This window comes from Engystomops pustulosus, chromosome 5 (assembly GCF_040894005.1).
Source record: "Engystomops pustulosus chromosome 5, aEngPut4.maternal, whole genome shotgun sequence".
Lineage (NCBI taxonomy): Eukaryota > Metazoa > Chordata > Amphibia > Anura > Leptodactylidae > Engystomops > Engystomops pustulosus.
The window spans coordinates 206,331,934-206,356,668 of NC_092415.1; the positions used below are offsets into that span (position 1 = coordinate 206,331,934).

Consider the following 24,735-nt stretch of genomic DNA (forward strand, 5'->3'; position numbering starts at 1 on the left):
ACATTATATACAGTATGATGTACACTGATGCAGTGAGTAGTTGTTGCGGTTGTTGTTACTTAGTCTCAGTCTATTGAGTGCAGTTCTGTAAATTGCGGAATACTTTGGGTTATTCTGCTGTATCTGCTCTGTAGTGTCTGTGTTTGTTGGCATCCGCTGTATTTCAGGCCATTATAGGGGATTGTGTCTCTCCAGGATGATTATTGCTCTGATTATTATTATTATTATTTTAGGTCTTTGTGCCGTTTATTCGCTGTGATCATAGTGCGGTCCTGCTCCTCCGCTCATTGTAAGTGTAAATTGGGAATGTTGCGCCAATCTTTGGTGATTTGGGCTCAGTTCACACATCAGAAATATCCATCCAGACCCAAATATGTATAGATATAGACCTGAGGGAGGGTTCAGCTGATCTGTGCCCTCTGCACTGTAGGATAAGATAGGATGGTTGTTATCCCTCTGTATAGTAACACCGTAGCCCCACACTGACAGATCCGGCCCTGCTACATCACTCTGCGTTCCATTAATCACACTGTTGCGTCTCATTAATCTATTGTTGTACAACCAGAAGCAGCCAAGTCGTTGCACTAATGTTGCGGATGACACATCGTATTTGTTACCCGTTCCATCCATGGCATCTAACGAGCGCAGAAACATGACATTACTCTCCGGAGACGTCACATGGAATGAGTGTGATCGGGGATGATAACGTTCCAATGATCAGAATTTACATATCAGGATGGGGACGGCTGCAGGGCTCGGTGTACGGCTAGAAAATGGATGAGGTCACCACTTGGCCAAGGTCGGCATATGCCACGGCCAATAAAACTAAGAGGGTCCAATGCCCACTAGTTAAGCTGCCGTACACTTGGTAGGTGCACACTCTTCCTCTCCAACAACCGACCCCATTTATGTGTCCGCAACATGGACAGGGAATAGGCTGATGCCAGAGATCCCCAACAGAACAAAAATATTGGGGGCACTGAATGTCAACTTGTCAAAATTTTCCTTGCCCCAAGTCCACTGCCGTAACCATTGCACGGTTGGCCAATCCGGCACAAGTAGCCTTCATATTCCCAGTGTGTATTTCCAACTTTTGATGTATTTAACCCGTTGTTTGCCATGTAAACTTGAGGTGCCCCCAACCCAGACCAAGCTGAGCCAACCTTGATAGCGTCTAAGCCTAGGTCCCAGCTGAGAGCCAACTGTCAAGTTTCTTCTTGTAACCTTGACATGGCCCAAACCACAAGCTCAAATCTTTCAGTTTAGTGCATTGACCATCTCTTATATTGGCTCTAGTTGACAACATTTTTGTGGAATGATGGTACTTTGTTGGACTCTTTGGTAACTCCAGAGCTTGTCGTAGTATAATCGTTCTTTTGAGAGAAAGTCCTGAGGAGCAGTGACCTGCAGAGGTGCTTGTTGGACTCTTTGGCAATCCAAAGATCAAACAACCAGAAAACTTCCCACAGAGGTATGGGAGGTGTGGACACCCTTAATCATTGAATAGTCACCCTCACCTGTTGGGCTCAGTAAGCTTGGCCGCCATACACTTAGCATACATTGCTACTTTTCAAGTTGAGATTCCATCTACTCATCCCTTGTTTGCCAACCTCAGCTCATACTATAACAAATGTTTTTGCTTGGTCCATCCGTAATGTCAAATGACCATCTTGGCCCCTGTTGACTATCAAATGGAACATTCTTTCTCCTCAACTTTCCTTTTACGTAGTATTAATAATCCTTTCAAGAGGAAATTCTGAGGAGCACAATCGGATAGGTCTTGGTAGCAATCTTGTTAAAATAAAGTTCTCTTTAGACTCTTTGGGAAAAGACTGGATCAGATATAACTACCCATATTTTCGATAAAGTAATATGTTTTTTGGTCTTTGAGCGCATACAAGTTCAATACGATGACTTTGAAGCCAAATCACCAATTGTGGAAGATGTCGGAGAAGAAGCAATCATTGACTCCTACTCAGGTCCTTCAAGTACAACATGTCCTTCAACTAAGATCAAAGCTCCTGAGTTGGAGATTCACCTCTTAAACTAATAGAGTCAATCATGATGTATAATTCTGGCACCAGAAATGGAAAGGAATTGGCGAAACAAAGGATCAGTAAGTCAAGACATCACATGATTTTTCTACATCTTCTTACTCCTTGGTACAGGACACTTGTAGGTCAGAGCTGTAATTGTTGGGGACCTTGTCCCATCTAGACTAGTTGTCTATCGGAAGCTGCATGGTCAGACCTGAATGAAAATAATCATAACAATCCAATGGCTTCACCTTCGCAGACAGGAGGTCATCTTTGTTTGAAGACAAAGGCTTGACCCTGGAGGGTCCTTAGGCAAGAAGGGCGTAAAGATCAGTGGGTCACTAAAGACATTTAATAGCACAAAAATTTGGATGAATAAGCCACTGTCAAATTCTCTCGTTCCTCCTCCAGACTCCTCCATCTCCTCCAGATCTCTTTGTCTTCCCTTAGACCTCCCCAGATTCTCCAGCCCTTCTTTCTACTGGAGACTCCACAAGAAACTCCTCGGAAATATACAGACACCCCACTGTAAAGTCCAGGCCCCTATTTCCACTCCAGACAACTCTGTTCCTTTCAGACATCTCTGACCTTCTCCAGGCTCTAAAGACTTCCCAAGACTCCTCTTTCCTCTTGAGACCCCTCTGTCCACCCAAACTCCTCTGTCCCCCTGAGAACCCTCTGACCTCCTCCAGACAACTCTGTTTCTTCCAGACCTTTCTGTCCTCTCCTCTCCTCTGGCTCCCCTTTAGACTCTTCTATCCTCTTTTCCACAGAACCAAACACATTGGATGGTCAGCCGAACATACAAGAACCCATGAGGGTCAGCAATATAGCTTAATTATTATATCTTATGTATGAGATAGAAGTAACAAGACTCAATAGGGCAGACAATAGGGCAGACTCAATTTAGGCCGTGTAAAGTTGGTCCGCACGGTCTTCTAGTGAGCCAGGTTTATCAAAGTATCTGATACTGGATAGTCAACATGTCAGTGTGGGGCTGTCTAGTCTTACCGTCCACCTTCTATTTGTTGGCTTAGTCCATGTTACAATGAGACATAATTTGTCTCACAATGTGTCCCACCTTAGGTGAAACTTTTGTGACGCCATAAAAAAGTTATAAAAGTGTCTCAGAACTGTCAGAAATGCCGGAATGTGGTGCGATGCATCGGAGACAGAATTCTGGCCCATTTCGTCCCCTAATATGGCTAAATCCCCTACATACAGCTCACGAGTGGAGGTGATAAATGATGAAAGGTAATATTTATCCTGTTATTAGTGCGGATACACAATGCGCTGGACAAACACAGCTAAATCTACATCCCGCCATGTATAGAATGTGCGCCGCTGGTGGGAGGTGCTAGACGGACTTTGCTCTTCAAGGCACAAACAAATTATTGTGTAAGAGTAATGGATGCCCCTATGTACAAACACAGTGAGTGTCTATTATAAGGTTATTATGTTCTGGCTGCTTTAGCTAAACGTCCTATAGAGCGTGAATGGAAAAATCGACATGTCCACGCCCGGGTGACAGCCGCCCATTCAGCTATGGAGTGCCTTCCACCATCATATTGTGTTCCCACAATGGCCTCTAAGAACTAACATGACCTGCTCAGCACACATCTCCAGACAGCAAGAACCGGATCCTGTTACGTTAAGCTCCACGCTGTCTGTGTCTTATACGCCGTCCTGGAATTTCCTGGACAAGACGTAGCTCACTGCCTGACACATACGTCCGAATCCTCAATCATGTGCCGGCCAATGGACATCATTATACGGCAACACAAAGACCTCCATCCAACCTAAACCCAGGCGGTTTACAGTAGAAGAGGAAGCTACTTCCTGTCTGCCTTCCTTATGCCTAAGCTACTTCCTGTCTGACTTCCTTATGCTTAAGCTGCTTCCCGTCTGCCTTCCTTATGCCTAAGCTACTTCCCGTCTGCCTTCCTTATGCTTAAGCTACTTCCCGTCTGCCTTCCTTATGCCTAAGCTACTTCCTGTCTGCCTTCCTTATACTTAAGCTACTTCCCGTCTGCCTTCCTTATACTTAAGCTACTTCCCGTCTGCCTTCCTTATGCTTAAGCTACTTCCCGTCTGCCTTCCTTATGCTTAAGCTACTTCCTGTCTGCCTTCCTTATGCTTAAGCTACTTCCTGTCTGCCTTCCTTATGCTTAAGCTACTACCCGTCTGCCTTCCTTATGCTTAAGCTACTTCCTGTCTGCCTTCCTTATGCTTAAGCTACTACCCGTCTGCCTTCCTTATGCTTAAGCTGCTTCCCGTCTGCCTTCCTTATGCTTAAGCTACTTCCTGTCTGCCTTCCTTATGCTTAAGCTACTACCCGTCTGCCTTCCTTATGCTTAAGCTACTTCCTGTCTGCCTTCCTTATGCTTAAGCTACTTCCTGTCTGCCTTCCTTATGCTTAAGCTACTTCCTGTCTGCCTACCTTATGCTTAAGCTACTTCCTGTCTGCCTTCCTTATGCTTAAGCTACTTCCTGTCTGCCCTCCTATCGTTTATTCTGGTTTGTTTTTAAAGCCAATTTACTTATCTTCAAAATGACCTCAGAAGCATAAGTCTAGGTGCTGTAGATCTCACTGTGTCGGCGATTTTACTCCTCTAGGTCAATCAGTGATTTTTAACATAAGAGGGATTACTATAGGGATATTTCATACCTGAGGAAGTTGTTAGTTTCCTCCTGAAAATGCTGGTGACAGGTTCCCTTTAATGAAGAGAAAGATAAAACCCGAAGAATCTACAGCACGGTCCCAGCGTAGAGTTATAGTCCCAGCGGAGAGACACATCCTCAGCAGTTACGTGCTCACATCGGCCTAATGACTCATTGTTTACTTCTTAATTAACGCTCCTCTGGTTTTAATGACTTTACTGCCTGAAAAACTTATGGAGGTTTTTGACCCATTTTGGAAGGAATAATCTCAAGGGAGCGGAATTCATCAGGAAAATCACTCAATTACAATTAGTCACGACCGGGGAGAGACAACGGAGGTCAAGAGACAATTCCTTGTAGGAAAACCGTGTCGGTAGCGATTGGTCATTTCCTCACACCCCTTAAATACCGCAGCACTTCAGCGGTGGAGACGCTACAGACAGGCGGCTGTTGGCTGCACATCAGAATTGTGTTCACAGGACAGAACTCGGGCTCATAAAGTGGGTCTTCCGGTAGGGGACTTGCTCTGTGATGACCTTAAAGGGCTTCTCCAGGGTCTCCATTACCGCTACACAGTGTTCTGAACCGCTCTATCCCTCGACTCCTGGGATCGTTGGGAGCGCCAGGTGTCGGATCCCCACCAATCTGATACTCCTGACCTGTCTAACCTCACGAGACAACCCTAAAGTGACAACTACAGCCATGACACCACTTTACAAGATTCCGACGCTTGACCTGGTTTCGGGATAACATCGGAGCGACGCTTCTTCCGTGAACTATCATATTTACACATTGTGATATTGAGGTGAGAAGAAAGAGATGAGAGCGTGACCTCCCCCTCGAAGAGCGTCACCTCCTCCTCTACACCACAAATGGAGGGGGCGCATTAAAATTCATGCAGTTTCAGTAAATCCCCAGATTCAATGTTTGCCGTCATCTGGGAAGGGAAATGTTGGGATTTGTGAAATTGAACAATGGGATTTTCGCCCGTGGTGAATGGTGATTTTCTGCTTCGGATGAATATTGTGCATTAGGGCTCTAAAGGCATAACTAATTCATCCAGACCTAGACCCATATTCCTACCATTGCCGATGAGATTTTGGAGATCGTTAATGGGGGAGCCGTTTCATTATGGCTACTCACGTATTGGCGACTGCTCTTCCGCATTGGCGGCTTGTTAATCTATTTAAAGGGCCATATGTCTATTTGCTCTATAGATCAGCAAGAATTACTTCAACAACGGGCACTTAGGTAATGAAAAGTGGGGGATGTGGATTAGGAATTGCTTTCGAGTTCCCCCTTATCTGATATTTCCTGCATATAACCTTTCGGAATTCAATATACCGTATATACTCGAGTATAAGCCGACCCGAGTATAAGCCGAGACCCCTAATTTTGACACAAAAAACCTGGAAAAAACTATTGACTTGAGTATAAGCCGAGGGTGAGAAATGCATTGGTCACAGCCCCCGCCAGTATATAGCCTGCCAGCCCCCTGGAGTATATAGCCAGCCCCCTGGAGTATATAGCCAGCCCCCTGGAGTATATAGCCAGCCAGCCCCATCAAGTATAAAGCCTGCCAGCCCCATCAAGTATAAAGCCTGCCAGCCCCATCAAGTATATAGCCTGCCAGCCTGCCCCCTTGAGAATATAGCCTGTCAGCCCCTCTCGATCCGTCGCAGGCACCATGACGTCAGCCACGAGCTGACATCATAGTGTGTGCCGATGCGGCTGACGTCACAAAGACTGACGGACCAGGACCCGATGTCGGAGCTGCAATGGATGCCGGGGAGCGTCAGAAGGCGAGTTCACTTTTTGTTTTTTTTCCCTTGACTCGAGTATAAGCCAAGTTAGGGTTTTCAGCCAATTTTTTGAGCTGAAAAACTAGGCTTATACTCGAGTATATACGGTATATATGGTAATCCTATATGGAATATACCATTTGCAATATAGAATTTCTGTATCAACCTCTAAGGTTTGGTAGTTTAATGTTTCCAAACTTAAAGCATAATACCAGTATAATTCATCATTACTCAGGACAAGTTTCGGTCTCAGCTCTTGGGCCCCGGAGCACCAAAGTTTTGCTTCCTGCTAATGATGTAATATACGGCCATATGTGATGGTCACACAACGCCAGTTCCACCCATGTGATCCATCATTGTGTATTAGTACAGCACAAGTATAATGTGTTACAGCTCAGGGCACACCTCAAGGACGGACATTAATAACATAAAAATCAAACATGTTGTAAGGGTTATTAACTGTGACCTGTGAACTAAGCACTGAGAAAACAATCCTGGGATGTAATAATGTCGATATGATGGTGGGTGGGGAGTGAGCTTATAATCAAAATAATTGTGAGTATCTTTATAATAGTAATAATTTAATAAAGACAGTGGCCAAATCACCGGCATTCGTGCCATCACTTCGTCCCAGACGAGCCCCAAATTTTCAGATCTGTAATATCATGGGGTGTAGTAAGGTTAAGATATAGATGGGTCTTGATATTTACATTAATAAGACAAATGCCTACACTGGTCAGCATTAGTGGTGATGTCTGGTCCCAAACAAACCCCCAATATTCAGATCTGTAATATTAGGGGGTGTTTAAAGGTCAAGATATTGATGGGTCTTGATATTTACATTAATAAGACCAATGTCTACAGCATTGGTAGACATTACAGCAATGGTCAGCATTAGTGGGTTTGCCTGGTCCAATTTTGTCCACAGCTTGAAATGAACTCACAGTAAAATATAAGCATTATATATAATGTTATGGAACAACCTATCACACACTACACATACAGATGTTAATAACATAACATAAAATTATCATGACTGCTGTGACCTACAAGATCCATCACATTTAATGGTGATGTATCCAAGTTCACAATCTTTATGCACTTGCATATCTACTTGAGCTTCAGTAGAAGAAATAAGAATACGAAAAATTTGCATATATTTCACAAGTAACAGAGCATCTCATAAATTTTAAAGGGTCGTATGTAGAGATGAGCGAGCACTAAAATGCTCGGGTACTCGTTATTCGAGACGAACTTTTCCCGATGCTCGAGTGCTCGTCTCGAATAACGAGCCCCATTGAAGTCAATGGGAGACGCGAGCATTTTTCAAGGGGACCAAGGCTCTGCACAGGGAAGCTTGGCCAAACACCTGGGAACCTCAGAAAAGGATGGAAACACCACGGAAATGGACAGGAAACAGCAGGGGCAGCATGCATGGATGCCTCTGAGGCTGCTTAATCGCACCATTATGCCAAAATTATGGGCAACAGCATGGCCATGACAGAGTGACAGAATGAAGCTAGATAGCATCTAAAACATGCAATAATTGACCCTGACACTATAGGGGACGGCATGCAGAGGCAGCGGCAGCAGCGGCAGGCTAGAGAGTGGCATGGCGACATACCCTAAATGGACTCAGGTTTCACCAAAGGAGGTGAAATGATTTCCTATGGGAACAAAAGGTTGACGGTATATTTAGTCGATAACACAGCATGGTGGCGACATAGTGACCAAGTTCCATAATGTATCTGGTGAAACACCCGAAAAATTAGCCTGACACAGCTCTTTTGATAAGGGGGCGACATGTGGAGGCAGCCATGGAGACGACTTCCATGATTAAGAGCGACAGTATGGGGCATTCATATTGCGCTGCTATGATTGCAACTTCAGGTCTCCAGCATGGCGGCGACAGATGGGCCGAGTTCCACTATGTATCTGGTGAAACACCCGAAAATTCTGCCTGACACAGCTCGTTTGATAAGGGGATGATGTGCTGCATATCCTCTCGTGCTCCAGCATCTGGGGTATAGAGAGTTGAAATGAGACATTGGTGGACGCTGTGGAGGATCGTGGGGGCAAAATAGACAGGAAACAGCAGGAGCAGCATGCATGGATGCCTCTGAGGCTGCCTAATCTTGGGATGGAGCTGGCGGTCCACCGCCAGGCGAGCTTTTGCCTATCCAAGCCCCTGTCTCTCGGCTACTCCCCAAACAGCACTTCTAAGAACCTTTTGTATAAGATCAAGTGTAGTAGTGTTCTTATAAGTAATTGGCTTGGTTATGGCGGTTATTGAGGTTGAGCTTCTTTCACCTGGTGGAGAATGTAAATCCTGAGAAATCCAGGCTTTATTCATCTTGATAAGCGTCAGCCTGTCAGCGCTGTCAGTCGACAGACGTGTACGCTTATCGGTGATGATGCCACCAGCTGCACTGAAAACCCGCTCGGACAACACACTAGCGGCAGGGCAGGCAAGAACCTCCAAGGCGTACAGCGCCAGTTCGTGCCACATGTCCAGCTTTGAAACCCAGTAGTTGTAGGGAGCTGTGTGATCATTTAGGACGATGGTATGGTCAGCTACGTACTCCCTCACCATCTTTCTGTAAAGATCAGCCCTACTCTGCCGAGACTGGGGATGGTGTTCACCCGGCCTCTCAACCCAGCTTGGGTCTGTCACCTCATCATCCTCCGATCCCTCAGTCTGCTCCCCCCTCGGACTTCCTGCCCTGACAACAACTTCCCCACTGTCTGACAACCGTGTCTCCTCATCGTCGGACACCTCTTTACACACTTCTTCCACTACGTCAATAATGTCATCATCACCCACAGACTGCGACTGGTGGAAAACCTGGGCATCGGAAAATTGCTCAGCAGCAACCGGACAAGTGGTTTGTGACTGTGGGAAGGGTCCAGAAAACAGTTCCTCAGAGTATGCCGGTTCAAATGCCAAATTTTGCTGGGAGGGGGCAGACTGGGGGGGAGGAGGCTGAGGTGGAGGAGCCGGAGGAGTGCTGATTTCGGTGACATGGGTGGACTGCGTGGAAGACTGACTGGTGGACAAATGGCTAGAAGCATTGTCCGCAATCCACGACATCACCTGTTCGCACTGTTCTGGCCTCAACAGTGCTCTACCACGAGTCCCAGTAACTTGAGACATGATGAACCTAGGGAGTGTAACTCTGTGGCATTCCTGGGACCACGGCCTCTGACCCCTGCAGTAGTTGGACGCCCACGCCCTCGTCCTCTACCCCTACCCCTCGGGTTCAACATTTTCAAAATTAAAGTGTAAACTGTAAAAAAATGTTGTGTTTTTTTGTGTTTTTTAATGTTTTTGTATTTTTTTTTTTAACAAAACGATCAGAAGACTGTGCCTAATTCAATCAAACCCCTAATAAATTGTCCCACTTTGGTGTTTGAGGTGGATATGTGCGCCACTAAGAGCTAAACACAACGGTAGCAAGTCCCCCTGCTAATTCCTCACAATATGGTACTAGCTGCACTACTAGTGCCAGCAAGCCCAGCCACAAGCTTTCCCTGACCAGCAGCAGCTCTCTCCCTAGCGGCATCCAGACACAGAATGATCCGAGCAGCGCGGGCAGGGGCTAGTCTATTCCAGGGTCACCTGATCTGGCCAGCCAACCACTGCTATCGACGTGTAAGGGTACCACGTCATGCTGGGTGGAGTGCAGAGTCTCCTGGCTTGTGATTGGCTCTGTTTCTGGCCGCCAAAAAGCAAAACGGCGGGAGATGCCATTTTCTCGAGCGGGCGAAGTATTCGTCCGAGCAACGAGCAGTTATGGGTACGCTAATGCTCCAACCAGCATCAAGCTCGGACGAGTATGTTCGCTCATCTCTAGTCGCATGTCTTCTATATGTGATTTACATTATCCATCTGCATCAATGCTAATGCCTGGTCCCGAACGAGCCCCCAATTTTTGGATTCTTTATAACATGCCTGATTCATATCCATGGCTACATATCTACTACTCTGACCCATCACTGTGTATTATTACTACATTAGCAAAGTACAGGCATTAAGAATGTAACATAAAATCATTCATATCATAAGGGTCATTGTGACTGTGATATGTGCTCCATCATTATCCATGGTGATGCTTATAAAATGCCTGATCCGTATTCAAGCCCATGTCCATTAATAAGAGAGCTACCACTATAATCTGTCACTGTGTCTTAGTAGTAACATAATAAAATGTGCATGATATGCCTTGACTCACAGCACAACTGCATAATGCAAGCCATGCAATTTAGCTTTCTTGAGCAATTCATTTTATACAATCTGATAAAGAGATTAAAATTGGACTATCGTGGCGAAGTATAAAAGCTTTAAGTCCATTAAACATGATTTCACAAACTGTAATCAAATCCATTCAATGCAATAGAGTCCATGACGTTCCACCAGTTATGGGCTTCACTGAATTAACAGGTACATACTGCAACATTTTGGAGGCCACGCCTCCTTCTTCAGACATGAGGATATGCATTCATTGAAGTTTTTCTTTTGTTACTTGTGGTATGACTCAAAGCACACCTGACATACAGAAATATGGACAAACCCCCAATTTTGTAATGCTTATAATATGCCTGATCAAATCTTGAGTCGATCGTTAAATTAGATTACACTTCTCCAACTTTACTACTTTACTGTGCAACTCACAGCACATGTCAATTACAGACAATACTGACAGACAATGGAAGATCACACTGTGATATTTGATTTATAGATGCATCATTATCAATGATCCCGGACGAGCCCCCAATTTTACGATCTATGTTGAAGTGACATTCTGTTGTAAGGGAGGTTAAGGAGCTACCTGATTTAAGAACTATGTGGGATTTTACCCTTTGCACTCTTAAAGGCAATACAGTTATGAGTCAGCACAGCCAATTGCCAAACACATTGTATCACTAATTCTACTTTATGTAAAGGAATTCACAGCGGCCACAACATGCAAGAAACGTGATTGTAACTCAGGAACTGCTGTCAAGCCCCGGCTTTACAATCACGTCCTACTTGAGATAACAAAGATATTAGTGTTTACAGAAGCCCGGCGCGTTCTCAGGCAGAGGAGTGTTTTGTTGGACAGCAGTAGAAGGTATTCTCTCCCTCCACAATGTATGTGCGGCCTCAACAACCAATATGACAGAGCAAATATTTGATCATGGGATAACCGGAGAAAATAGCAACAAGATTTCCCATCTTGGCTTTGTAGGGTTCCAGAACAGCCCAAGTCTTTGTCTCGTGAATGGAGAGACGGATTACGAGACGTGAAGACAAAGCTCGTTACTTCATTGGGTTTAATAGTTTCTATAAATGGAAGATCCATTGTATATGTAAGAGACTTAATGTGCAAATAGACTCAAAATAAGGATGACCTGAGACGAGGGAAGGACTGGGGGTTATACGGGTCTAACACGATAATGCTGGGTCACACTGGACAATTCCCATCTTAGGACTTCTAGGTATGTTAGAAGGTGGGTTGTTCTAAGGGTGTTGTGACGACCTTCCTACTATTAGGGGCCTTTACCAGGAGTCCTCCAAGATGCCACTTTAGCTCACAATTTTGGTGTTGGTTCCATGTAGAAGTGAAAGAGGCCTCCAAGATTTAATTTGTAGAAGCCTCATCAAAATTTTCAAAAGATTCTTTTTGGGTCTGTATCAAAATGGTCTAAACCGATGTCGCTTCAATGGTCCTGGAAGTTGGTTTGTAACCTCCTCTAACCCACTAAAACACAGAATTCTCATAAAAAGTTCAGTCGCGCCCTAATTTCTGAGAGGACTGACAGGATTAGATAGCTGTTGTTTTTTTTTTTTTTTTACAGATTCTTATATAGTGAATCAGAAAAAAATGTGTCTGAAAATTGCCAAAATTACAGAATCTATGAATCAACAAATACATTTGCTCACACCGTTATCTCTTACTCCATCGCGGAGCAACCTATTCGAAACCTTTCAAACGTAAACCTAAAAAACCCACCTGTTCAGGATCTACAACACACAATCACTGCTCTGCTCCGTCACCTCGTGTCTCCATCCACCCTCCCATATAGATTGTGAGCCCTCATGGGCAGGGTCCTCCTTCCACTTCTCTGTAGATCTCTGCAGATTTTGTAATTTGTTCTAGTCTTAATTTAAAGTATGTGAAGCCCTTACTGATTGTACAGCACCAGGGTATTCCTGCTGGTCTATAATTATATGTATAACCTGGGCTCATTCAGTAAAAGCTTCAGCCGTGCGCATGAGACTCTCCACTAAGCCCACCATGATAGCAGGACCACCATAACTGCATGGAGACCCCCACCTATCCCTGATGGTCGAAAGAAGGATAACATTGGGGCATGTGCTATTCCTCTCTCCCCATACAGAACACATGCATGCCCGGCTAAACCACCAGGGTCTACATGTACAGTATGTATGGGAGGGTAAAGCTGTCACCAGACGGGTATTCATTTATCATCTATGTGTCATCCATCTCTACTGTGACCTGGGGGCCCTCCTACCCCTGGGGCCCTTACAGGTGGTAGGTCACATTATTAGACACATTTTTGGAGCCACTCGCCGTTGCTGTAACCGTTTTTCTCCCGAGAAGCTCAGCAATCCACAAGTTCCCCAAAATCAACAAATCTAACACATTAATTACAGTCAAACAGCGACACGACGTCCCTGGAGGTGAGAATATTCTGGCCTGGATATTTCGGAATTAATTCACCATTAGCGACGGTGCCAAAGTAAATATGATCTCCGGACTGGTGGAGCAGGCGCTGAGCTCAGCACGGGAGGCGGCGGGGCCCCGGGGCCACCGGGAGGTTTTATCTCCAGTCATTAAACATATGGATAAGAAAACAAACACAATCAGCAGCCGAAGGAGAAGGGATTGGATCGAGGGCCATTAGATTAAGAGATGGGGGGGGGGGGCAGGGGCGGGAGAGGGGGAATTAGGAGATTAATGCATTTTACACCAAATGTTTGTGCAAAAACAAATCAATCATTTCCTGGGCCTCCCTCCGCCCGGCGCTTCTGTCCTCAGACCTTGTTAAGATAACACAATTGATGGATATGCGGTTTCCAGGTTAGCACAAAGCAATTAAGATAAAGTGACCATTCCGAGGATTCGGCCTCCTGGGAAATCTGGAAGTGTTCTGCCGAGGAGAAACGTGGAGGCAGAGAATGAGTTTTACCCGGGGCAGGTTCTCGCATGAAGTCTCTGGAGTCCAAAGATAAGTATAAACTAACAGGTGAGGAGGATAAACATCACCAAACACTTGGGCAGGAGGCCGAAACATCACCAAACACTGGGGCAGGAGGCCGAAACATCACCAAACACTGGGGCAGGAGGCCGAAACATCACCAAACACTGGGGCAGGAGGCCGAAACATCACCAAACACTGGGGCAGGAGGCCGAAACATCACCAAACACCGGGGCAGGAGACTAAACATCACCAAACACTGGGGCAGGAGGCCGAAACATCACCAAACACTGGGGCAGGAGGCCGAAACATCACCAAACACTGGGGCAGGAGGCCGAAACATCACCAAACACCGGGGCAGGAGGCCGAAACATCACCAAACACTGGGGCAGGAGGCCGAAACATCACCAAACACCGGGGCAGGAGACTAAACATCACCAAACACTGGGGCAGGAGGCCGAAACATCACCAAACACTGGGGCAGGAGGCCGAAACATCACCAAACACTGGGGCAGGAGGCCGAAACATCACCAAACACTGGGGCAGGAGACTAAACATCACCAAACACTGGGGCAGGAGACTAAACATCACCAAACACTGGGGCAGGAGGCCGAAACATCACCAAACACCGGGGCAGGAGGCCGAAACATCACCAAACACCGGGGCAGGAGGCCGAAACATCACCAAACACTTGGGCAGGAGGCCGAAACATCACCAAACACTGGGGCAGGAGGCCGAAACATCACCAAACACTGGGGCAGGAGGCCGAAACATCACCAAACACTGGGGCAGGAGGCCGAAACATCACCAAACACTGGGGCAGGAGGCCGAAACATCACCAAACACCGGGGCAGGAGACTAAACATCACCAAACACCGGGGCAGGAGGCCAAAACATCACCAATCACCGGGGCAGGAGGACGAAACATCACCAAACACCGGGGCAGGAGGCGGTGATCAACATAAGTATAGGGAGCGTCCTGTGTAACTGATGGGTATAGGGAGCGTCCTGTGTAACTGATGGGTATAGGGAGTGTCCTGTGTAACTGATGGGTATAGGGAGCGTCCTGTGTAACTGATGGGTATAGGGAGCGTCCTGTGTAACTGATGGGTATAGGGAGCGTCCTGTGTAACTGATGGGTATAGGGAGCGTCCTGTGTAACTGATGGGTATAGGGAGCGTCCTGTGTAACTGATGGGTATAGGGAGCGTCCTGTGTAACTGATGGGTATAGGGAGCGTCCTGTGTAACTGATGGGTATAGGGAGCGTCCTGTGTAACTGATGGGTATAGGGAGCGTCCTGTGTAACTGATGGGTATAGGGAGCGTCCTGTGTAACTGATGGGTATAGGGAGCGTCCTGTGTAACTGATGGGTATAGGGAGCGTCCTGTGTAACTGATGGGTATAGGGAGCGTCCTGTGTAACTGATGGGTATAGGGAGCGTCCTGTGTAACTGATGGGTACAGGGAGCGTCCTGTGTAACTGATGGGTATAGGGAGCGTCCTGTGTAACTGATGGGTATAGGGAGCGTCCTGTGTGACTGATGGGTATAGGGAGCATCCTGTGTAACTGATGGGTATAGGGAGCATCCTGTGTAACTGATGGGTATAGGGAGCATCCTGTGTAACTGATGGGTATAGGGAGCATCCTGCGTAACTGATGGGTATAGGGAGCATCCTGTGTAACTGATGGGTATAGGGAGCGTCCTGTGTAACTGATGGGTATAGGGAGCGTCCTGTGTAACTGATGGGTATAGGGAGCTTCCTGTGTAACTGATGAGTATAGGGAGCTTCCTGTGTAACTGATGGGTATAGGGAGCTTCCTGTGTAACTGATGGGTATAGGGAGCGTCCTGTGTAACTGATGGGTATAGGGAGCGTCCTATGTAACTGATGGGTATAGGGAGCTTCCTGTGTAACTGATGGGTATAGGGAGCGTCCTGTGTAACTGATGGGTATAGGGAGCTTCCTGTGTAACTGATGGGTATAGGGAGCTTCCTGTGTAACTGATGGGTATAGGGAGCATCCTGTATAACTGATGGGTATAGGGAGCATCCTGTGTAACTGATGGGTATAGGGAGTGTCCTGTGTCACTGATGGGTATAGGGAGCGTCCTGTGTAACTGATGGGTATAGGGAGCGTCCTGTGTAACTGATGGGTACAGGGAGCATCCTGTGTAACTGATGGGTATAGGGAGCGTCCTATGTAACTGATGGGTATAGGGAGCGTCCTGTGTAACTGATGGGTATAGGGAGCGTCCTGTGTGACTGATGGGTATAGGGAGCGTCCAGTGTCACTGATGGGTATAGGGAGCATCCTGTGTAACTGATGGGTATAGGGAGCGTCCTGTGTCACTGATGGGTATAGGGAGCGTCCTGTGTAACTATCTGTATCTATCTATCTGTCTCTGTATCTTTCCATCTTACTCTCTCATTACTGATAATAGAATATTCGGATTAATAATTTCTGGAGAGTTTTGTAACTTTTATTGATAAGAAGCTTTGTATCTCTCAGCAGACGAGTGCGAGGTCCTCCTAGACACTCCGTTATCTGCAGCGCCAGGGCCAAGTCCTCCCTCCAGCGGCTGCTCCGGCACAGACGCCGCGTCCTCCACGCGCTGCCAAACCCCCAGAATCACATCCAGATTTCCACTAATTTGAAAAGTCTCAATTCTAGGAAAACAATTGTTCCAAGTGACAGATCCAGATGTGACATCCCAGACCTGTCCCTCCAGATCCTCCCATCAGCCCCATATGTCCTCCTGCTCATAGGAATCTATCTCCTATCTATCTATCTCCTATCTATCTATCTCCTATCTATCTCCTATCTATCTCCTATCTATCTATCTATCTCCTATCTATCTATCTATCTCCTATCTATCTATCTCCTATCTATCTCCTATCTATCTCCTATCTATCTATCTATCTCCTATCTATCTATCTATCTCCTATCTATCTATCTATCTATCTATCTCCTATCTATCTATCTATCTCCTATCTATCTATCTCCTATCTATCTATCTATCTCCTATCTATCTATCTCCTATCTATCTATCTCCTATCTATCTATCTATCTATCTATCTAACCTTCACACCCCCCTACTGATGAATGGGCCCCTTGTAGAGGCTTATATGTGGCCCCAAGTCCTATCTGTCACATTGGGGATCAGTTTTCCTCTTGTACACAGTAATATCGGGGGTCAGGGGTTATTTTCCATGTATTTTATTTAGCTATAAAAAGTTTGGAAGGAACTTTCTCAGAGTCTCCAGATCATCCACGATACATTTGGAGAGAAGAAAGAGCAGGAAACACAAACCTCTCCATCACCCGGGAAGAGATTACTGTACGGCGGCTTCTGGTACAAGATCCATAGATACTTCTACATATAAAGATGTGGGGGGAAACTTCAGCGCCTCAAAATCTGAGAAGCCCCTATTAGGACCCACTGGACAGACATCAGGAGGACCCCAATAATATGGGAAGATGGATGATGATAGATCATCCCAGAAGCCGACCATCTACCAGGGTCTACAGAGAGACTACAGACCGGTTCTGGAGAACCTGCTGGACCCCAGAGACTGCCGGATCCTGAGGCGCTACAGACTGAGCCCCCAGAACCTCCTGGCCATGGAGTCCGGGCACAGACAGACGTACCTGCCCAGGGAGAGGAGACTGTGCCAACAGCGCCAGGACCAGGAGGCACCGAGGATGAGCTCCACCTCCTGCTACACTGCTCCAAATCCTCAGCAGTGAGGGACACTCCTCCCGGACTTCTCCTCCATGGAGGAGGGAGAGAAGACCACAATGGCCATAGCACAATATGTCATGTGATACCATGGACTATAATAAGTCCCAAACCCCATGTCCCCCATCAACCTGTACCCCACCTTATCCCCTAATCCAATATTTTATAAATGCTTTGGCAATGATTACTTATATTTTATCTTGCCAATAAAGCTTCTATTAATTGAATGAGAAATAGATAAATGATTGATAGATAGCTAGGAGATAGATAGATAGATAGATAGATAGGAGATAGATAGATAGGAGATAGATAGATAGATAGATAGGAGATAGATAGATAGGAGATAGATAGATAGATAGATATGAGATAGATAAGAGATAGATAGATAGATAGATAGATATGAGATAGATAGATAGGAGATAGATAGATAGATAGATAGGAGATAGATAGATAGGAGATAGATAGATAGATAGATAGATAGGAGATAGATAGATAGGAGATAGATAGATAGATAGATATGAGATAGATAAGAGATAGATAGATAGATAGATAGATATGAGATAGATAGATAGATAGATAGATAGATAGATATACAGATAGATAGGAGATAGATAGATAGATAGATAGATAGATAGATAGATAGATATACAGATAGATAGGAGATAGATAGATGATAGATAGATAGATAGATAGGAGATAGATAGATAGGAGATAGATAGATAGATAGATAGATAGGAGATATATAGATAGATAGATAGATAGATAGATAGATAGGAGATATATAGATAGATAGATAGATAGATAGATAGATAGATAGATAGATAGATAGGAGATAGATATGAGATAGATAGATATGAGATAGATAGATAGGAGATAGATAGATAGATATGAGATAGATAGATATGAGATAGATATGAGATAGATAGATAGATAGATAGATAGATATACAGATAGATAGGAGATAGATAGATGATAGATAGATAGATAGATAGATAGATAGATAGATAGGAGATAGATAGATAGATAGATAGATATTGATCCATTGAATAGAACTTTCTCTCTCTCTTACCTATGCTGTCGTTGTAATAGTCTGGATGGTTTATGCACTCGTTACGTTTTCGCTCTATTGTGTACATGATGTTACACTCTGGCACTCCGAGGATCTGCAGGCAGAAAAACCACATGTGAGGCACAAATTATCAGAAGAAACCAAAGCCAACCCCCCCACTAACACCCCCCCCCCCAATAACAACCCCTCCCCCCCCCCCCCCCCAGCACATGCAGCCCTGGAGTCCTCATGGTCGGTGGCTTCGGCTGGTCCTGCTCCAGGGCTCCCCATGTGTCCTCCATCCCTCCTGAATATTTGTCCGCTGACTCCTCCACATTGTTTTGTGGCAAGTGAAGTTGTCAAGACGCGACCGGGTGTCGCTGGGAGGCATTTACATAATTACATAATAACAAATCTCACACAGAAAAAGCAGCCTGCCCCCTGACACAGCCCAGAGGACCCTGACAGCACAACACGGAACACTTAAAGGGAACGTCCATCCGCAACTGCAGGCTGCACCTTTGTCCTTACAGTCAGCCCTGCACCTGCTCCATGCTGGTCACATGACTCCATAACTTAGGAGTTCAGGCTTAGTTCGGTCACATGATCAGACATCCCAAACTACAACTTTTATAGGGCATCAAGTTTGCCTGAAGCGGCAAAGTGGTTCCAACTCCTAACTTCGTGCGTGTCCAAAAATGTATCTCAGTGCCAGAGGTGGCACTCAGAGCCCTTTCTGTGGGCACCCAGGCCTTCACCCCAGCACAAAATTTGTTAGACATGTCTCAAGGCTTCCTCCTGCTGTCCAAAGCTATTTTAAAGCAACACCTTTTTGGCTGCCAGGACTAGACAAGAAGCAAGAAGGACAGAGACAGAGATGGACAGAGATGGATTATGGTTGGAGCTCCTGCTCTGGGCCCCCTGATTCTTCCTCTTCAGGGGACCCTGGAAGGAAGCTACAATCCAAATTTTCTTTCTATTGTATTGGTGTCCTCAGAACACCAATACGATTAAGACTTATGATACAGTTTGGATCAATAGGTTACGGCTTAAAATGTCATCTTGGCACTTTGCAACATAAAAGTAGGTTTTGCATGTAGTTTGGGCACTATGTGTCTAAAAGGTTCGCCATCACTGCTGATAACATTGGAGGATGAAGAAGCCCAAAGACAATGGACCAAGCTCCGCCAAACCCTGGTCCAAAGTTGCTTCTCACCTTAGTCCTCAGCGTACAGACCTGTCTGTAGACTAACTTTTTGGACAAAGGCAAACTGTACATTCAGTTATGGAGAGATCCGACACTCAATTGGACAACACAACTACTTTATCTAAATACAGCAGATCCATGAGCTCAGAAGTTGTGACGGTGATGAAGGTTTTCTACATTTAGGATATCCAAAAAGTTTCAAAGGAGTCAGATCATCTGCTCCAACAACTACAAGGACAACCCAACCCATTTATTGGGGATATCGTTTGGACCCATGAACTTGGATGTTTTCCACTAAGAAGATTAGGTTTGGTCTTCATGTGACAAAGATCTAATCTTAGAACATCTAAAAAATGACAAAATATCCAAATGAACAGATATCCAGGAGAGGCAGGGGTGGAGTAAGATGGCCGTCACTACAAGTCTTATTATTTCATGGCATTTACTTCCTTCATCTGGTACAAGAATCAAGCTACTTGCGAAAGGAAGGATCTCTTCTGTCCACTTTTAGTTCTTCAGTTTGAGGACCTTTGGAGGGCCTTTGTATAAATATGTGTTGAGAGATTGAGGATTTCATGGCCGGAGGTCCGTCTTTACAGGACAGTATCAGAGTTGCCGATTGGTTCAGGTGCTAATTCATAAGGTTAAAAAAGATTATGTCACCATAGAAAAGGAAAAGGACTGACGCGTTTTGAATCATAGTCTGATACTAGTCTGATGCTTTGGTGCCATAATCTTTTTTAACCTTTTCCTTCAAGGATTTGTACCCTCACTTCTTTCACTTCTTTCGGTGCATGTGCTGATTCTGGCTCAGATCCTCCGTGCACCGGTCCATTTGGGACAGATGAGTGGGGGAGCTGAATGGACTTTAAGATACTTTTTATCTTATTCGGTGTTCCAAACTGTTCAATGGTACCAAGAAGAAGCCCCACCCCTTTATTTTGGACATCCTGTGGGTTTAGATCCTTGAGTGTGGATGTTGTCTTCTTAGTCGTGTAATTGTCTGGAATGCACTTTAGAAGACGACCAAATTATTTAGGAGGACTTCTCCATGTAACCGCTTCCCACACTCTACTGGATACTGTCATCTATTGAGATCCATGGTGTCTACTAAGAGGTCTAAATCTTTTGAAGAAACACATTTTAGGACATATACAAGATACCATATCATGCAGAAGAGCCACGGAGCCCACCACAAGTTCTCCAATAATACCAATAGTAGAGGGGGTGTTTGAAATTGTGCTGTTAGGTGGAACCAAATATGGGATCCTACTTTTCAGACTTACAAAAATCAACCCAGGCAACCAACCCCTCTATATAGGACATGGGTCAAGGTCCACAAAAATGGATGTTGTCTTCAAAGACGTCTAGACGTTTGAAACATCAGAAGACCTGATTTCATATGAGAGCATCTACAAGATGCCATAACCTTCAGAATAGCAGCTAAACCTACCAAAGGTCCTAGTGCTACACCAATCAGAGGTGAGCACATGGTGACAGTGGGGTTCCCTATTCTAAATATGATCTGTGCGTAATATGGGGTGCAGTGAGGTCCGCTAGTCTCCTAAATATTATGCTTGTGGAATATGGGGGTACAGTGAGGTCCCCCTTTCCCCCTGTGTGACATATGGGGGTACAGTGAAGTCCTCTACTCTCCTAAATATTATCTGTGTGACATATGGGGGTACAGTGATGTTCCCCTTCCCCTGCTGTGTGGCATATGGGGGTACAGTGATGCACCCCCATGTGGCATATGGGGGTACAGTGATGTCCCCCCCCCATGTGGCATATGGGGGTACAGTGATGTTCCCCTCCCCCCATGTGGCATATGGGGGTACAGTGCCCCCCCCATGTGGCATATGGGGGTACAGCGATGTTCCCCTTTCCCCCCATGCGACATATGGGGGTACAGTGATGTCCCCCCCTCCATGTGGCATATGGGGGTACAGTGATGTCCCCCCCATGTGGTATATGGGGGTACAGTGATGTCCCCCCCCCATGTGGCATATGGGGGTACAGTGATGTTCCCCTCCCCCCATGTGGCATATGGGGGTACAGTGCCCCCCCCATGTGGCATATGGGGGTACAGCGATGTTCCCCTTTCCCCCCATGCGACATATGGGGGTACAGTGATGTCCCCCCCCTCCATGTGGCATATGGGGGTACAGTGATGTCCCCCCCATGTGGTATATGGGGGTACAGTGATGTCCCCCCTCCATGTGGCATATGGGGGTACAGTGATGTCCCCCCTCCATGTGGCATATGGGGGTACAGTGATGTCCCCCCTCCATGTGGCATATGGGGGTACAGTGATGTCTCCCCCCATGTGGCATATGGGGGTACAGAGTGGCCCTCTACATCTCTATGTGTTTGGCCTGAGCTGCTCCGGTTGTGATCGGCTTTTCTGTAGAAGCCCAGAAATAAAGTGACATAAGAAAAGGATTAAACGCCTGTCTATAGGGGGAGAAGGGCGTGTCCAGGAGGAGGGGCCTAATGTGCGTGGACCTATGGAAAGAGATAAAGAGGAAGGTACAAAGTAAAAAAATAAAAAAAACTTTCTTTGTTGTCTTTGGCAGAGACTAAAATTATGTGAATTATTTACAAAGTTCCCACTGCGCCCCGGAGGCAAATCCTCGAATCCTCGTCCTTTGGAGACGCTAACAAATGACTTGTCCGGAGATAATGGGATGTGAACGCGAGTCACCGCGGAGACAAAGTCATTGTGTGCAAGAGGAGAAGCCCCCGGGGGAGGCCGAAACGCGTCACAGGATGAGATCTCCTCATTACCGGGATGTACAATCAGAAAGATGGGAAAGGTATGCGGTGCCCAAAATGGGACGCTGGGCGCAGCGGACGTCATGTCTAACTACTCCCTGCCGGCCACCAGGTCCTACTACTAGACTGCTCCCCACAAGTCCAGCCTGATACTGCCCCCCAGCCTGATACTGCCCCCCAGGTGGTTGTATCAGTCGTCCTACACGTTCTCCGTGGGAAAATATCACAAACTGAAACGGGACAGGAACATAAGATCAAGGTAACTTATTGCTCAGGCAATTTATCCAGTGGGAAGGTGCCTGAGCAATAGGGTACCTAATCCAAAATCCTGATCCTCCTTTTTCAGAGTATTGTATCCAGTCTGGAAAGTTCTGATACTTTGTTACAATGTATCAGAGCAGGTAAGATGTAACAACGTAACTTATTACTCAGGCTCCTCAGACCCTTGACCCTTAATCCAAAATCTGAATCTGTTCCACCTGTTCTGCCTTTTCCAGATTATTACATCCAGTCTAGAAAGATTAGAGTTTTCTACAATGTATCAGAGCAGGTAAGATGTAACAAGCTAACATATTATTCAGGCAACTTATCCACTGTGTAGGTGCCTGAGCAATAAGGTACCTAAATGCAACGTTTCAACCTGTTCCACCTATTCTGACCTCTGCCAGATTACAGGATCCAGTCTAGAAACATTTGATATTTTGTTACAATGTATCAGAGCAGGTTAGATGTAACAAGCTAACATGTTGCTCAGGCAATTTATCTACTGTGTGGGTGCCTGAGCAATGCGGTACCAAATCCAAAGTGTGAACCTGTTCCACCTGTTCTTCCCTCTGCCAGATTACAGGAAGTTTTGATAGTGTGTTACAATGTATCAGAGCAGGTAAGATGTAACAAGCTAACATATTGCTCAGGAAACGTATCCACTGGGAAAGTGCCTGAGCAATAAGGTACCTAATCCAAGTCTGAATCTATTCCACCTGTTCTGACCTGTGCCAGATTACAGGATCCATTATAGGAAGTTTTGATAGTTTGTTACAATGTATCAGAGCAGGTAAGATGTATCAGTTTAGTTCCATCCCTGTTTAGGGAAGTCATCACCCCTCCAGCTGAAGGGCGCAGACAGTAAAGGTTACAATCGGATGTGGGAGATTGTACAGAGATGAGGATGTCCCCAATGGGGGGCACTATACGGTAGGGGGTGGCATTCTTCACTACAAAGCCATTAGACTGGATACAATGTAACAGGTTGGAAAACAAAATCGATTAGAAAGTTGCAGAATTTAGGAAAGCCGTGACGTCCGTTGCGTGTAATCCCGCTATTGTGTGTCTGATAAACCCTCGCCATGAATACGCCGTTACCATCGGCAACAATAAACCTCCATAAACTTCAAGCAAAGAGCGACGTCCTAAATCCTCCCATAATCCCTCGCTCTAATTTGTTTGCACTCGAGGCAATTAGTTTGGATGAACACAAAGGGAAGGCGGCGGTTTAGCGAGCGGCACTTTAAGGAAAAATCAAAGGAATGTTTTTTATTTGCCCGGTTCCATTAACACCGCAGAACAAGCCCCGACCTGCCCCGCTCTGCCCGACCCTCTGGGTATCAGTCAATATCAACAGCCTGAGGATAAATATGTCTGCTGACCGCAGGATCAGATACTGAGGAAATGCTGAAATACTCTGCGCTGCTGATAACCTCTTCTGCTATGTAAACTCTCGCTGAAATCCTCTGTGCTGCCAGGACCCTGCACTGTCCTACACATGGCTCACAATCATCGGGTTCCTCTCCTGAAATCGTCTGTGCTGCCAGGACTCTGCTCTGTCCTACACATGGCTCACAATCATTACGTTCCTCTCCTGAAATCCTCTGTGCTGCCAGGACTCTGCTCTGTCCTACACATGGCTCACAATCAGCACGTTCCTCTCCTGAAATCCTCTGTGCTGCCAGGACCCTGCACTGTCCTACACATGGCTCACAATCATCGGGTTCCTCTCCTGAAATCCTCTGTGCTGCCAGGACCCTGCTTTGTCCTACACATGGCTCACAATCAGCACGTTCCTCTCCTGAAATCCTCTGTGCTTCTGTGATGACCTCTCTGTATTTGAATAGATAGGATTCCAGATAACACAGAGAGCAATAAGCTGAAGAGCAAATAGAAATTCACCATAAAGACGAAGGATTGACATAAAGAGTAAAGGGCAAAGTATCAGGTATAGAACATTGCGTCCTGGAGACAAGATAGCATGTACATGTGGCATCC

General features: G+C 45.8%; 1 protein-coding gene across 2 annotated transcripts in view; it reads right to left on the bottom strand.

Annotated features, from left to right (window-relative positions):
* VIPR1 (vasoactive intestinal peptide receptor 1) overlaps window positions 1–24,735 on the bottom strand; it is a 206,725-nt gene that overhangs the window by 139,245 nt on the left and 42,745 nt on the right. For both annotated transcript variants that reach the window (XM_072154434.1, XM_072154433.1), the window contains exon 2: window positions 18,513–18,606. In XM_072154434.1, coding sequence (XP_072010535.1) covers window positions 18,513–18,606 — 94 coding nt within the window. The remainder of the gene's footprint in view (window positions 1–18,512; window positions 18,607–24,735) is intronic.